Genomic DNA, 16616 nt, shown 5'->3' on the forward strand with positions numbered 1-16616 from the left:
TCAAAAACACACAAATTTTAAAAGGAACCACACAGAAATACTGGAATTGAAGACTATAATAACTGAAATGAAAAATTCCCTAGAGGGTTTCAACAGCAGATTGGAGCTGGCAGAAGAAAAATCAGTAAACATGAAGACAAGAAAACTGAAAGATTCAGGTGAAGAGGAAAGAACAAAGAATGGAAAAGAGTGAACAGAGCTTAAGAGACCTATGGGACACCATCAAGCATATCAATATATGCATTATGGGAGTCTCAGAAGAAGAACAAGGAGGGGACAAGAATATTCAAAGAAATAATGGTAGAAAATTTGTGAAATTTAGTAAACAAGAATATATAATTCAAGAAAACCAACAAACTCCAAAGATAAATTGAAGAAACCAAGCCCAGACACATGGTAGTCAAACTGTCAAGTGCCAAGTACAAGGAGAGAGTTCTGAAAATTGAAAAAAAGAAAACCCACAATGTATTATGTACAAGGGCCCCGATAAGATTAAGTGCAGATTTTTCATCAAAACCAAGAAGAAAGAAGCAGTGGGAAGAAACATTAATTAAAAAAAAAATCCTGCTTCCTTAAAACAGTGAGAGTTAATGGGCATCTCAAGCTTTTCTTTTCTTTTTTAATGATCCCTGCACTATCCGAGAATTCAGCATTCTTTCTTCGTTTAGCATATAATCATGCACAAACCTTTTATTTCTGAGGCAGGAGTATATTTTTATTTCCTAAATGCCATACCATAAAGCTCAAATTCCAAAATGTGTTTTACAACTCAAAAAAATCTTTATTAAAAAAACAAAATGATGATGATTGAACAATGATATAGCTTCACAATGAGACTCCGTGAATGAAAACCTTATGTCTGATGCTCCTTTTAGCTACTCTATCAACAGAAGAGTAGAACATAATGGAATAAAAATAAATAATGGGGGAACAAATGTTAAAATAAATTCAGTTTGAAATAGTGGTAAATGAAAGCGAGGGGTAAGGGTATGGTACGTATAGTCTTTTTTTTCTCAATTATCATTTTATTTCTTTTCTGTTGTCCTTTTTTTCTTTTCTAAATCGATGCAAATGTACTAAGATGATGAATATGCAACTATGTGATGATATTAAGAATACTGATTGTATATGTAGAATGGAATGATATCTAAATGTTTTTTGTTTGTTAATTTTTTTTTAATTAATAAAGTTTAGAAAAAAAAGAAAAACAAAAAAATTCTCAGGTGCAAGACACACTTAAAGCAAGTTTTACTTTTTGGTGTATTTTCATTGTATGTTATAAACCTTATTTAACATGTTGCAGTTTTTAGTAAAAAAAAAAATCCAAAATGTATGCTCAACAATCACTAAAATTTGCAGCATACCAAAAAAAAAAAATTTATATGGATGGGTAAAGGCTCCAAATAGCCAAATCATCTTGAAAAAGAATGAAGCTAGAAGACTCACTTCCTGATTTTAAAACTTATTATAAAGCTACAGTAATCAAAACTGCATGGTATTCCAAAAACCTTGATTCTAGAAGACAACTGTGTTAACTATATAGCTTTTACAATGTGACCATGTGATTATGTAAACCCCGTATCTGATGTTCCCTTTTTCTAGGGTATGGCAAATGATAAAAATTAAGGATTAAAAAATAAATAACAGGGGGGTAAGGGTAAAAAAAAAATTGGGTAGATTGCAATACTAGTGGTCAATCAGAGGATGGGGTAAGGGTATGGTATGTATGTATTTTTCTTTTCTTCTTTTTCTGCAGTGATGCAAATGATTGAGAATTATCATGGTGATGGATACACAACTATTGATATATTGTGAGCCACTGATAGTATACTATGGATGGACTGTATGAAAGAAAGAAAGAAAAAGAAAAGAAAACTCAATAATATGAAAACAAAAACCTAGCCTAAAAATGGGCAAGCAAAAGTCCCTTGAGGATTGACTGTACACCATGTATGGAATGTCTGTGTTAAGAATGTTTGTATGTTAATTTTATCAATAAAAATATTTTTTTAAACAGTCCCTTGAGGGACTGGAGAAAAAATAACTATTAAACTTTATCACTAGGAAACCCTTTATACTGTCTCCAAACATCAGGACTCCCAAGTCGTTGATCTGAGGCTTGCTCTTGTGAAGTTTATTATGTAATGGAGAAGCTAAATCTACTATAGTTATGTCTAAATGGCTTCCAGAGGACCTCTTTTGTTGCTCAGATGTAGCCTCTCTCTAAACCCAACTCTGCAAGTAAAATCATTACCCTCCTCCCTACATGGGTCATGACAAGCAGGTGAAAGTCAATTGTAACAAATGTACCACACTAATGTGAGGTGTTAAATACAGTAGCATATGGAAATTCTATATTTTATGCATGATTTTTTTCTGTAAGCATACAATTTCTCTAATAAAATTAAAAAAAAACAAACCATAGTTATCATTCACACGACTAGAATGGCTACTATTTAAAAAAAGAGAGAAAGTACCAAATGTTGGAGAAGAAGTGGAGAAATAGGATTTCTCATTCATTGTTGGTGGAAATACAAACTGGTGTAGCTGCTGTAAAAGGTCGGGTGGTTACTCAAAAGTTAAGTAGAGAATTACCATGTGATCTAACAATTCCACTTGTAGGTATATACCCAAAAGAACTTATTGGAAGCAGTGGCTCAAAAACTATTTATTTGCACCATGATGTTCACAGCAGCATTACTCACAACCACCAAATAGAAGCAAACCCAAGTGTCTATTAACAGATGAATGGATAAAAAATTTTTGTATAAATACAGTGTAATATTATTCATCCATAAAGAGGAATGAAGTTCTGATATATGTCAACATGGATGAAGCTAGAGGACATCATGTTGAGTGAAATAAGCCAGACACAAAAGGACAAATATTGATCTCACTTATATGAAATTAGCATGAGAAAATTCATAAAGTCAAAAATAAAATACAGGTTACTTGGGCTGAGGTGGGGTAAGCAAAAGGATTTAATGCCTAATTGATACAGAGTTTTTTGGGGTGATGGAAAATTTTGGTTTTCCTTCATTTTGTGAATACGACTAGCACCACTGAATAGTGTATCTGAATGTGGCTGAAAGGACAAATTTTGGGAGGACTATATGTTATTAGAATGGAAATTTATTAAAAAAAATAAGACTGTACAACACAAGCAGTATAACTATGTACTGTCGTTAATAGTATAATTCTGGATGTTGTTTCATGAGTTTTAACTGAGGTACCACACTTGCAAAGTGTTGGTGATGGGGACAATTTTGTGTATATGTGTGTTGTGTGAGAGAAAGAGATGGAAGGTATATGGAAGTTCTGGGTTTCTGCATCAATTTCTGTAAACCTGCAACTTCTTTAATTAGAAAAGGTTTTTTAAAAGCAAAAAAAAAGAACACAAATGAAATATGGCTGTTATAAAAGGATGCTTACACATTTTATCATTAAAAAAGGCCAAAAAATTATATTTGAGGTATCATGTTTCACCCAGAGTAGTATAGTTTGAAAGTTTAATGGTATCAAGTGTTAGCAAGGGTGTAGGGAACCAGTATCTCTCATACATTCATCTACTCCACTGAGGGAAGATAAATTGTCACAGTCATATGCAGGCAATTCGTCAGTGTCTAGTAAAATGTTTAATGTATTAAGCCCATCTCTCATAACTAACTTACACAAATACTTGCCCATGTGCCAAGGAGACATGTGCAAAGGTGTTTGTTGAGGTGCTGGCTAAACAATGAAAAAACTTGAAAATAATTTTATGTAGCTTCAAAAAGGTAGCTCTTTATAAAAAGATATTCAAGAAAACAAAAACAAGCTCCAGAATGACACAAATAATTCACAGTATTTTCTATGGACATGTATATGTGTATAGAAAATAAAGAAGTCTGGAAGGATACACACCAAAATAATGTGGCTACCTCAAAGCATGCATAAAGGGGACTGAAATTAGGGTACTAATGAAAGCAATTATTAAAGATTTACCTGTAATTGATTTTATCTAACTTAATTTTTAATTAGTTTTATACACAGTACAAAACTGTGTATCAGGAAGCAGTGTGATTTGTTTTTGTTTCTTCTTTTGCATGGGCACGCTCCAGGAATCGAACCCGGATCTCTGGCATGGCAGGCAAGACTTCTGCCACTGAGCCACTGGTGCCCACTGTGATTGTTTTTAAGGGAAAAAAAGAATGGACTATACTTAAACACTGGAGGCTAGAAGAATTTCTTTTTCTCTTTTGTGAAAGATAATATATACAAAAAGCAATAAATTTCAAAGCATATCACAATTAGTTGTAGAACAGATTTCAGAGTTTGGTATGGATTACAATTCCACAATTTCAAGTTTTCACTTCTAGCTGCGCTAAAATACTGGAGACTAAAAGAAATATCAGTAAAATGATTCAATAATCACATTCATTTGTTAAACTCTACCCTCTCTATATAATTCCACCATCACCTTTGATCTTTCTCCCACTCTTTAAGGGTATTTGGGCTATGCCCATTCTAATTTTTAAAAGCTGGAAGGGATTATCAATAATATGGATGGTGGATGGAAGCAGCTGATGTTCTAGAGGGGCTAGCCCCTCTGCATTTCAGGAGTTAACTGGTCCAGCGACACATGTGGCAGTTTAAGTTTCTGGAAAGTTAACCTAGTGCATGGAATCTTTGTAGAATCTTATATATGCCCTAGGTGTTCTTTAGGATTGGCAGGAATGTTTGGTTGCAGTCTAATGTATTTTTAATACAAATTACATCATATCTAAAAAAGAATTACTTAGATGCAAAGCATTGGACAGAAAAAAATGTACTGATAAGCCAAGTAAAGAATGACACTTCCATTGCATATCTTATGTTCAGCAACAAGAGTTGTTACTCTAATTTTTTAATGTTCTGGTATCTATAGACACCACATACCCACAATCTGTAAGGTCTGGTGGTAGTGCTTCCTCTACTGGGACCCCTACAACACAGTATCCCACTGCCTCCCCTAAATCTCGGAGCTTCCCAGAGGTGACTTACAGCTGCCAACCACATCACTGTCATTCTCCCAGTCGCAAATATACAATGTCTTTTTTTTCTCATTTTGAAATGTTTCCTTAAAAGGCAGCATTTATTTGGTCTGTTTTGTCTTTTATGACTACTGAGTAACTACATCTTAATATGTCTACTGCTAATATACTTGGATCCCACAGAGGGAAAAAAAGTAGTTACCAGTAAGAGTTTAAGTCAAGAGTGATTTTTCCTTCTACTCCTCTATATTTTCCAAATTTTTTTGGATAATAACACACCCTTATAACTGAAAAAAATGCTTCCTAAACAGGGATAATAAGGAAAGAACAAACTGAAACTAATATTAAGAAGTCATCTAACAAAGATAACACAGAAAGCAAAGAAGGAAGACCCTGACCCTTCCAAAACCGAAGCCAAAGCAAAGGCTTTAAAAGCCAAGAAGGTAGTAATGAAAGGTGTCCACAGTCACAAAAAAAGATCCATACTTCACCCACATTCTGCCAGACTAAGACATTACAACTCAGAAGACAACCCAAATATCCTCAGAAAAGCACCCCCAGGAGAAACAAGCTTGATGACTATGCCATCAAGTTTCCCTGACCACTGAATCAGCCATGAAGATTGAAGCCAACAACATACTTGTGTTCACTGTGGATGTCAAGGCCAACAAGCACCAGGATCAAAGAGTCTATGAAGAAGCTCTATGACACTGACAAGGCCAAGGTCAACATTCTGATCAGGCCTGATGGAGAAAAGACGATGTATGTACGACTGGCTCCTGACTACGACACTTTGAATGTTGCCAACCAAATTGGGATCATCTAAACTGAATCCAGCTGGCAAATTCTAAATATAAGTTTTTTGACCAAGAAAAAAAAAAGAAGTCATCCAGTAGATCAAAAAGCTCAAAGGTGAAGATCTAGTCCAATTACCAAAGGGCTGGAGGTCCTCATCTAACCACTACATCCCAATCCTGGCCCCACCTACTGTGAATGAATTTAGACTCCCTGTACCCAGGCTTACCAGGTTTTTCACCTGATGTTGGGTGCTGGCTTTGAAGGCTACAGTTGGCAATTCATTCCGAAGGTAATCCAGCCATTTTTCTACAACATCCTTGGGGACCAGGTCTGGGGAAAATAGGAACAGACGGGGCTGGTAAAGTGAACATCACCTTGATGGCTCATCCCAAAGATTCTTCTACCCATACCCAAGGCTAGGCTCACCTCCTGCCAAGAGATATCTCTGCTGGCTCTCTCAGTCCTCTCCAGTTCCCAGGTTGGAATAAGAAAGGCTCACCTGGTCTATAGGACCAGTTAGCCCTTCTAGAGCAGGTCTCTGCCCCTTGGGGAAAATGAGCAAACTAGCTGTTTGGTTCCAGATGCCCTCCTTCCAAGCCGAGGCCCAATGTACTGAGAGGCTTCCCCAAGATTGTTTTCCCACCCCCTCTTTGGATCAGTCTGGTTTGGGCAAATGTCTGTCAAAAACAACTCCGACAAGAATGGCTATCTTTTGTGAAGTACTGGCCATGTACCAAGCACTTAACATCCTCAAAACAACCCTATGAAGTTGGGACAATCACCCCATTTTACAGCTAGAGAAACTGAAGTCTCAGAGGTACCATGACTTACCCAAGGTCCCAGAGAAAACAGACAGCACAGCTGAGACCGAGACCTGAGTGAGTCCTGAATTCTTGTGTTCTCCCCCCTAACAGGCTGCAGAGTAAGTCTTATCTCTTGCCTGCCCTTTCCCAAACCTCTAGACCTTGGTTTCCAGCTTGGGGTAGAGGACCTCTCTGGGTTGTCCATCAAGGCTTATGGTTGTCCATAAGGTTCAAAATCGCAGGAACAGGGAATTTGAAAGACAAAAGACTTGGATTCTACCTCTAACTTTTGCTACATTGTGTGTGTGTGTGTGTGTGTGTGTGTGTAGACAAGTGACTTCACCTCTCAGATTCCTAGCTTTGAAAACTGGAAGAAGAATTCATACCTTGCATGACTATTATGAATATCGCTGCATTGCTGGATCTCAGTGTCTGGTCCCATGCTAATTTTTCCAAGAAGGCCTGGCCACTTCCCTGCCTTACCCAATCCTGCCCAACACCCACCAATCTTGTTCAAGACCAGGACCAGCTTCTTATTGCCTTCCGCCTGCAGAACAGCCTCTTCCATTTGGAAGCAGCGACAGCCCAATGGGTCTCTAGCATCCAGGACTTCTAGAATCACATCAGAATATTCCACAACCTGCAAAGCAAAGGACAAGGGAGATGAAGGAAGGGAGAAGACTGGGTAGCAGTAACATAGGCCCATGAAAGAAAAAGTCTCCATCTTTGTCAACAGAAATAGAAAAAGAAAGATGATAGGACTGGATTGGTCCCCCCCCTTAAAGGGCCTTAAGAAATGGGTCATCATACCTTACGAAATTCCTTGTAATAAGCCTTCCTTGAGGCCTCATCATCCAGCTGAGGAAACATATTTAATTCCTGCAACACTTCTTCCTAGAGGAGAAAATAAGAATAGCCCAGGGGAGGAGAAAGAAAGCACAGGGTTTTGGAAATCATAGGCGGCTGGGGAAGTCACACGAGTCTCAACCCTCCCCAAAGTAGCTTTGACCAGCCAAAAAGGGAAACCAGAAGAAGAAAGGACAAATACACATACAGTACATGTGCATGCCTATGTATGTGTGCTCAACCACAGAACACCAGCTGGAAGCCTGAATGTACACACAGATGTATAAGGGAGCGACGCGATAGAGAGGTATAAGTAGAAAAACAATCTATAGAGGTCATGGGACAGGAGAGGGAAAGTGAGTACTGTATGTCATAAAGGGAGCATGAGTTGGAAAATGGGTATTTTGTGCGAGACAAGACTATATGGCAGACAGGTAGCATGAAGCCAAGAAGGAAAATGACCACCCCCTCATATATATGTTCCTCTCTAATTTCTCCCCTCATATCCTCATTCCATCTCTACCCCTGTCCCTCCACTTGATTACTTCCCTCTCATCTTCTCTCCCTACCCCTAACACTGTCTCCCATCCTCTCTGCATTTGAATTTCCACTTCCTCTCCAACAATTTCATACTGTCCCTCTTTCCCTTTCACAGAGCAATGAGCAAACCCAAGCCAGGTCCACCCAGGGAACAAAGGATGCTCACACCTTTTGCTCAAACTCTTTCTGGCATCTCAGGACATCTTGACAGTAGCTCTCGATGGTCCGGCGTCTATGTCTCTCTTGCTCACGGGCAGCCTGCTGCTTCTCCCTCATCTCTTCTACCTAACAAGAAAACATACACTGTGATGTAGCCAATTGGGTAGGTTACCTAAGGAATGGATGGGAGACAAAGAGTAACAGGGAAGTGGTGACAAGTGTGACATCACAGGTGGGAGGAACAGACATACAGGGAGAGAATATATATAACAGCAAGATAGAGAATTTAGATTGAAATGATAGTGATCAATGAAAGGGAGGGGTAAGGGGTATGGTATAAATGAATTTTTTTCTGTTGTCTTTTTATTTCTTTTTCTGAATCAATCCAAATGTTCTAAGAAATGATCATGATGATGAATATGCAACTATGTGATGATATTGTGAATTACTGATTATATATGTAGAATGAAATGATCATAAGTTAAGAATGTTTGCATTTGTTGTTATATATTTTTTAAAAATTTAAAAATGAATTAAAAAAAGATAGAGACAGAGGGTTTCAGAAAAAAGCAAAAACCAAGATGAAGGAAGGGAAAGAATAGTGGAAAAAATAAAAAGGTATGTGTTAGCTGAGAGAGAATACATTCGAGGCAGAGGAAACCACTTAAGACCAGTGGATGAAAGAGGACAAGGTTCCAGGATATGCAATCATTTAAAGAACAGGAAGAGGAAAAAGCAGAAGAGACTGAAAAAGACTGGTCAAAGAGGAAGGAGGACATCAAGGTGAGATGACAAATCAAAGTAAGAGGGTTTCAAGGAAAGCATGGTCTCAAATGCTGAGAACTTGAATAAGATGAGGATAGAAAACTATCCATGGATGCAATGTCAGAGAATGCCCTGGTGAAGCTGGCAAGAGCAGTTTCAGTGCAGAAGTGGGAACATAAGATAGACAACAATGGACTCAGAGGTGAAGAGTTGGTGAGCAAATGGAGACATCAAATCGAATTATCAAGGCAACCACCACCTCCCATAACCAGCCTCAACAACTCTAAAAACCTGAGCTTTTCCCCTTCCATCAAACACTTCTGCAAACATGGCATTCAAGCCAGGGCCCCCTTTCTTCCCCAAGGTAAAGAAAGGGGCTTACCCTCTTCTGCTTCAATTCAGCTTCCCGTTTCACATGATCACTGAAGTAAGTAAGCTGAAGAACAGAGGGCACCTTGGAGGCTGCTTTCTTTCCATTCTGCTTTGCAGTCTGTCATCACACAAGAGAAAAATATCAAACAGACCTAATGAACCCATGAAGTTCCCCTCCCCTGGGGGCTAAAGCTGCTCAAGAAATACAGTTGTGAGGGAAAAGATACAAGAGGAGTGTGGTAGTTAGGTTCAGGTGTCAACTTGGCCAGGTGAAGGTACCTAGTTCTATTACTGTGGACATGAGCCAATGGCATGTGGACCTCATCTGTTGCTGATTACATCTGCAGTCAGCCAGGAGGCGTGCCTGCTACAACGAATGATGTTTGATTTAACTGGCTGGTGCTTAACTGATAGAGCTCAACATAGCACAGCCCAAGCAGCTCAGCATACCTCATCTCAGCACTCAGCAGCTCAGCCCAGGCCTTTGGAGATGCAGAAAGGAATCACCCCAGGGAAAGTTGTTGGAACCCAGAGGCCTGGAAAGAAGGCCAGCAGAGATTGTCCTGTGCCTTCCCATGTAAAAAACCTCAGTAGAAAGTTAGCTGCCTTTCCTCTGAAGAACTATACACTTTAACTAAATAAATCTCCTTTTATTAAAAACCAATCCATCTCTGTTGTGTTGCATTCCAGCAGCTAGCAAACTACAACAAGGAGTATGCAAAAAAGCAGGACTCTATTCTCTGAGATATGTCCATCTGGCTGGGGAGAGACCCTCTCTCCCCCAGCCTTCAGGGACTCACTGAAGAACTTGAAGAAAGCAGTGGGGGAGGGAGAGCGGCAGCTCGGGAGATTTCCCAACAAAAAGATGGGAGAAAAGCTTTCTAGATGAGTAATTCTCAAAGTATGGTGTTTGAACCAGCAATAGCAGCATCACCTGGAAACTTGTTATAAATGCAAATCCTTGGGACACCACGGGCAGACCCACCAAATCGGACACTCAGGGGTGGGGACCAACAATCTATTTTAACGAGCCCTCCAGGTAATTCTGGAAGCCGGGTTAAAATTTAGGGACTTTAACCATGCTATAGTCTGAGAAACTGCCCTAGCCCACATCTTACTTACCCACACCTTTCTCAGTAGGACCAGGAGATCCAGGAGCTGGAGCCAAAGATTGAATTTTGGCCTCTCTCTTCAACATGAGCAATATGGACTTGGGAATCAGAGATTCAAATTCCAGGTGGGTGACTTTGAATCTAGTAACTTCCTCTTTCTAAGGCTCAATTTTTTTCATCTAAAAAACTGGACTGATGATAATCCCTACCAAGGTAAATCAAGTACAAGGAGCTTATTGCTCATGGTGGGAGCTTAATGCTGCTGATTCTCTGCTTTGGCCACCCAGAAAAGTATGGAAAGACAGATTTTCTGATTCCAATGCTCTGTCCAGAGTCACCCAACATCTACTTGTTTTTGTGGGCCTCTCCCAAGGCAGGCAATCTGTTCCTAACCTTACCCCAACAATGGACATACCTTACCTGAGGATAGGACCAACTTACCTTCTTGTAGCCTTTGGAGACTTTACCTGCCTTTTTATTTTCTACAAGAAATTAAAAAAAAAAAAGCATTATCCACCTAGCCAAAATTTGTGGACAGCTTAAATCAAGGCCAGGTCACACCGGGATCTGAGGAAGCCTCAAATCCCATGGCCTATCCAGGGCCAGCACAAGTTAGATGCAGATGACAACAAGAATGTCAGGGACACAAAGTTTGGAGGGTTATTTCAATGTTAAACTTAAATAACTCTTAAGGGAATTCTTTAAAGAGAGTGACCTGAATGTACACCTATGATTTCTCTCTCTCCTCCAACTTCCTTTTGGGGGCAATTCAGCAATTCGGTATCAGGCTGGGGGGGGGGGTCAGTGGCATGGCAGCATGAGAAGGTGATCCAGAGGGTGATCCAGTAGATCCAGGTGATCTACAAAGCCAAGATGGATTCCCTCAGCCCTACCTTGGGAAGAAAACTATCCCTTCCTGCTGACCCTGCTCATGCCACTGCCTCCCAAGGTACTTGCCCTATTCAGCTAAACTTTGTATCCTATTCTTCCTTGGATACAGAGGAGAGAGCTGCAACTTCCCCCAATCATGCCTTAACAAAGCCCAAAAACTTAAGAGGCCTCCCGGCCTTCAATAAGAAGTCCTGTCTGTCATTTCCTTTCCAGTTGGCCTCGTTAGGAAAAATCACTTCCTGCAAGGGGACTAAAGGAATTTCTCAAAGGAGAAATTCTAGAAGGTAAGAATATATACCAACAAATACATGAGCAGCTTAAGATTACCAGACAGGGAACAGGCTCCACAATCACACGAGGTGACTCCCACTGAAAAAAAAAATGAATGTAGAAAACTTAAAAACTACTGTTAAATTCTTAAGGAGATTCAAGAAGAGACTTCCACGGACGTATGAGAAAAACAAAACTGATTCCCAAAACTTGATACTGACCATGGAAGATTAACCATTTCAAAGTTCTCAGAAAAGAGAGTGTTTCAAGATAAATTCCTGTCCCTGATGAAAAGATCACTCTTATGTGTAGACACATGATCTGATGTGCAAAGAACTTGTGTTCTCTTTCTGGAAAAACTACTTGAGGAAATATACCAGCAAAAATGAAAATTAAATCAGAATAAAGATCTCAAGCTAAAGGAAACAATTTGTTGTGAACAGGAAATCTATTACAATCTATCATAAAATCTAAAAAAAATGCTGAAAATGTGGCTAAGAACCACAATACATATTAAGAAAGGATTCTTAAAATTCAGGAAACATCATAAGGAAATAGCTCAGAACCAAAATACCAAATTATTTAAGCAAAATCCAGGAATCAAGCAATCAGAGTTGGAAAAGCATACCATAAAAGCATGCTAAAGATCACAACTTGGGAGGACAGAATAAAAACAGTTATTGAAGTTTGGTAAACTGATAGGGAAATATGTTTAAATATGTTTGATACAAATATGAAAGCAATTACCAACATTAACTTCTATTACTGGGGAGGATTTTTTTAACTTGATCAATTTAGCAAAAAAATATATATATAAAGGGAGAAAAAGAAATGAAATAAATGATAACTATAAAATAAGGTAGCAGAAATTAGACCAAACATATTAGTTATCACAATGAGCATGAATGAGTTGACTTTCCCTGTTAGAAAAACAGACCTCAAGTGTCCCCTTCTTCCAAAGTACTCATGCTGTGATGAAAAGAATGTGAGCTTTGGAATTAATCAGGTATGGCCATTTTGGTCAACAATTTCCACCTGCCAACATCCTTGAACTGTGGACCTGTGCTACATAGTGTCACACAATGAAAGAAATACATCACTTAGGAAAAAAGCATCTGCATCAAATGGGGAAGAGGGTGGTTCAGTGGCAGAATGCTTGCCTTCTATGCGGGAGACCTGGGTTCAATTGCCGGATCATGCACCCCCCCTCCAACCCCCCCACCAGAGAAAAGAGGGGGGAAGGAGAGAAGGGCAAGGGGGGAGAATACAGTCATCACTAAAACACTGCAGCACCCAGAAGCCTCTGCTAATTTGATTTTTCAATAGCTTCTGAGAGAAACTGCTACCATTCTGTAGCCAGCCAGAACTGGGTTCTCATTCTGGCTCAATAACTGCCTAGCTATATGAAGAATATTTTTTAATCTCTCTGAGCCTCAATGTCTTCATCCACCAACATATAGGCCTAAAATCAGCAAGCTTATATCAACACTCAAAAAAAGACTTACCCAACATCTCCCAAACCCTCACCCCCATATATCCCTGTACACTCATCCTTAAACTCTCTCCACCATCCTCCCTCTGCTCTTGCATCCATCTTGCCATTGTGTCCTCTGAAACTCCCATTTGGGTGTTCAGCACTCCCCTAATTCATCAACCTCTCTTTGGGAACACTTTCCCAATTCCCTGCCTTAAGTAAGACCTGGTTCTATCCTGAGGACACTGTTTCACTTGCAGGCCTCTCAAAAAGTGGCTGTAAACCAAGATGGCAGTTTAGCGAAGTATAGGATTTAGTTCATCCTCCAGAGCAGCTAGTAAATAGCCAGGAACAGTACAGAACAACTGCTGGGGCCACATCAGTGACCGGGCACACAGCATACCCCAGTCTGGACAAGCTGGACTGGTTGCAAGCCCACCCAGAACCATGAGTTCCCCAAGCCATGTCAGCTGGGACCCCTCCCCCACAGGCTGCTTCCCAGAGGGGAAAGGAAAGAGACTTGACTAACAGCAGGGGCTGAGCACAACCAACCTCCAATGGTGGAATTAATTAACAAATTCTAACAACTAAATATAGGCCCCCAGCTCAGTGGAACCTCAGCTGAGGTTGCTGGTTTTTGCACTGGCACAGAGGGGGCAGGACGGGCAGAAAAACAAAACAAAACAAAAAAAAACAGAGATTTTTTGGATCTGACAGCACATAATACTTGAAAGGGTCTGGGCCCTGAAGGAAAGGAGGGGGCACATAGGACCTGGAGACAAAGAGCAATGTACCAACTTAAACTCTTGATTGGCAAACCCAAGGAAGGGAGTCCTTCTCTGAAAAGGATTTTTCTATTTCTTTTTTGTGGCTGCGTTTCTACGGCTTGGCTACTCTTTAGACACAGCTGCAGGGCTTCTCAGACTCCAACTGCCACAGGCATAGGTAGAATTAAGCTTGTTTGAGAGTCTGTCTGGAGCCTGTGCCTTCCCCAGGAGGGTGGGGCCCAGCTCAGATGGAACCCCTCCCTCAAGGAATTCAGATACCAGGGTCTGGAAAAGTGAAGTGATTAAAGCTAGTCCACAACCTCGCCTCTGTCTCAACCAGGCCCCCAGCAGGGAGAGTCTGCTGAAGTTAAAGGTACCATATCACCTTATGCTGGTGGGACCCACAGGTAGAAAAGTGCCACATACTGGGCAGGACAGAAAAAACACGGAGTCCAGAGGCTTCATAGGAAAGCCTTTCAACCTGCTGGGTTTCACTCTCAGGGATAACTAACGCACGTGACTCTTTCCTCCTGACAGGAGGATAGTTCCATCTGGAAAATCAGGTTGGGGTCTATAATACTTAAGGAGGTCCTCCTAAGGTGGGAGAAAGAGGCATCATAGAGGCAGGGCAAGAAAAAAGAAACAACAACTCAAAAATTCTGATCTGTTAAACAAAACCTAAGCTACAGGTCTAGAATGAGCTGAACTAACTGTCAAAGAACAGAGAGACAATAAAGTCATCCAGCAAGAAAATCCTAGATAAAAAAGTGAAAACAATCTGCAGAATAAACTAATTAAGGAAATTAAATGCCTACACACCAGCAAAAAATAACAAATCATACTAGGAAAATTGAAGATATGGCACAGTCAAGCAAACAAACCAACAATTCAAATAAGATACAGGAGTTGAAACAGTTAATTCAGAATGTTCGAACAGACATGGAAAACCTCATCAAAAATCAAATCAATAAATTGAAGGATGATATAAGGCAAGGAATGAACAAAAAAATCGAAAGTCATAAACAAATCACAGAAATTATGGGAAAAGGCACAGTAGAAGAGATGAAAAAAGCAATGGAAACCTACAACGGGAGATTTCAAGAGGCAGAGGATAGGCTTAGTGAATTGGAGGACAGGACATCTGAAATCCGACAAGCAGAACAAAATATAGGGAAAAGAATGGAAAAATACGAGCAGGGACTCAGGGAACTGAATGACAACATGAAGCAAACAAATATATGTGTTGTGGGTGTCCCAGAAGGAGAAGAGATGGGAAATGAAGGAGAAAAACTAATGGAGGAAGTTATTATCACTGAAAATTTCCCAACCCTTATGAAAGACTTAAATGCACAGATCCAAGAAGTGCAGCATACCCCAAACAGAACAGACCCAAACAGATGTACTCAGAGACACCTACTAATCAGAATGGCAGATGTCAAAGAAAAAGAAAGAATCTCAAAAGCAACAAGAGAACAGCAATCCATCACATAGAAGGGAAGCCCAATAAGACTATGTGTAGATTTCTCAGCAGAAACCATGGAGGTGAGAAGACAGTGGGATGATATATTTAAGTTACTAAAAGAGATCAACTGCCAACCAAGAATTCTATATCCACCAAAATTGTCCTTCAAAAACAAGGAGGAAATTAAAACACTTTCAGTCAAAAAAATCACTGAGAGAATTTGTGACCAAGAGACTGGCTCTGCAAGAAATACTCAAGGGAGCACTAGAGATAGAGAGGAAAAGACAGGAGAGAGAGGTGTGGAGAAGAGTGTAGAAATGAATACTATCAGTAAAGGTAAAAAGAAGAAAAGTTAGACATGACATATAAAATCCAAAAGGCAAAATGCTAGAAGAAAGTACTGCCCTTATAGTAATAACACTAAATGTTAATGGGTTAAACTCCCCAATCAAAAGACACTGGCAGAATGGATTAAAAAACAGGACCCATCTATATGCTGTCTATAGGAGACACATCTGAGACCCAAGGATAAACACAAGTTGAAAGGAAAAGCTTAGGAAAAGGCATTTAATGCAAACAACAATCAGACAAGAGCAGCAGTAGCTATACTAATATTCAACAAATTAGACTTCAGATGGAAAACAATTAAAAGAGACAAAGAAGGACACTATATATTCATAAAAGGAACAATTCATAAAAGGAACAACATCAAGGGATAGAGAAAAACTTTTCGACTAAAAGGGGGAAGAGTGAAATGAGACAACATGATAAAGGGAATATATGAAAAAACCTCAGATAACATCATCCTCAATGGGGAAAAGGAGAAAACTTTCCCCCTAAGATCAGGAACAAGACAAGGATGTCCACTATCACAACTGTTATTCAACACTGCATTGGAAGTTCTAGCCAGAGCAATTAGTGAAGAAAAAGAAATACAAGGCATCAAAATTGGAAAGGAAGAAATAACATTCCCACTGCAGAAGATATGATACCGTATGTTGAAAATGCCGAAAAATCCACAACAAAACTACTAGAACTAATAAATGAGTACAGCAAAGTAGCAGGCTAGAAGATCAATACTCAAAAATAGGTAGTATTTCTATATACTAATAATGAACAATCTGAGGAGGAAATCAAGAAAAGAATTCCATTTATAACTGCAACCAAAAGAACAAAATATTTAGGAAAAAAATTAACTAAAGAGACAAAAGACCTATATAAAGAAAACTACAAGAAATTCTTAAAAGAAATCACAGAAGACCTAAATAGACGGAAGGGCATACCATGTTCATGAATTGGAAGACCTAAATTGATTTACAGATTCAATGCAATACCAATTAAAATC

At 39.4% G+C, this 16616-nt stretch overlaps 1 protein-coding gene across 3 annotated transcripts in view; it reads right to left on the bottom strand.

Moving 5' to 3' along the window:
• GNL3L (G protein nucleolar 3 like) overlaps positions 1-16616 on the bottom strand; it is a 44128-nt gene that overhangs the window by 13327 nt on the left and 14185 nt on the right. For all 3 annotated transcript variants that reach the window (XM_077145792.1, XM_077145791.1, XM_077145793.1), the window contains 6 exons: positions 10849-10889; positions 9306-9413; positions 8168-8284; positions 7424-7507; positions 7118-7253; positions 6037-6140 (listed from right to left, as the gene is read on the bottom strand). In XM_077145792.1, the coding sequence (XP_077001907.1) occupies positions 6037-6140; positions 7118-7253; positions 7424-7507; positions 8168-8284; positions 9306-9413; positions 10849-10889 (590 nt within the window). The remainder of the gene's footprint in view (positions 1-6036; positions 6141-7117; positions 7254-7423; positions 7508-8167; positions 8285-9305; positions 9414-10848; positions 10890-16616) is intronic.

This window comes from Tamandua tetradactyla, chromosome X (genome assembly GCF_023851605.1).
Source record: "Tamandua tetradactyla isolate mTamTet1 chromosome X, mTamTet1.pri, whole genome shotgun sequence".
Lineage (NCBI taxonomy): Eukaryota > Metazoa > Chordata > Mammalia > Pilosa > Myrmecophagidae > Tamandua > Tamandua tetradactyla.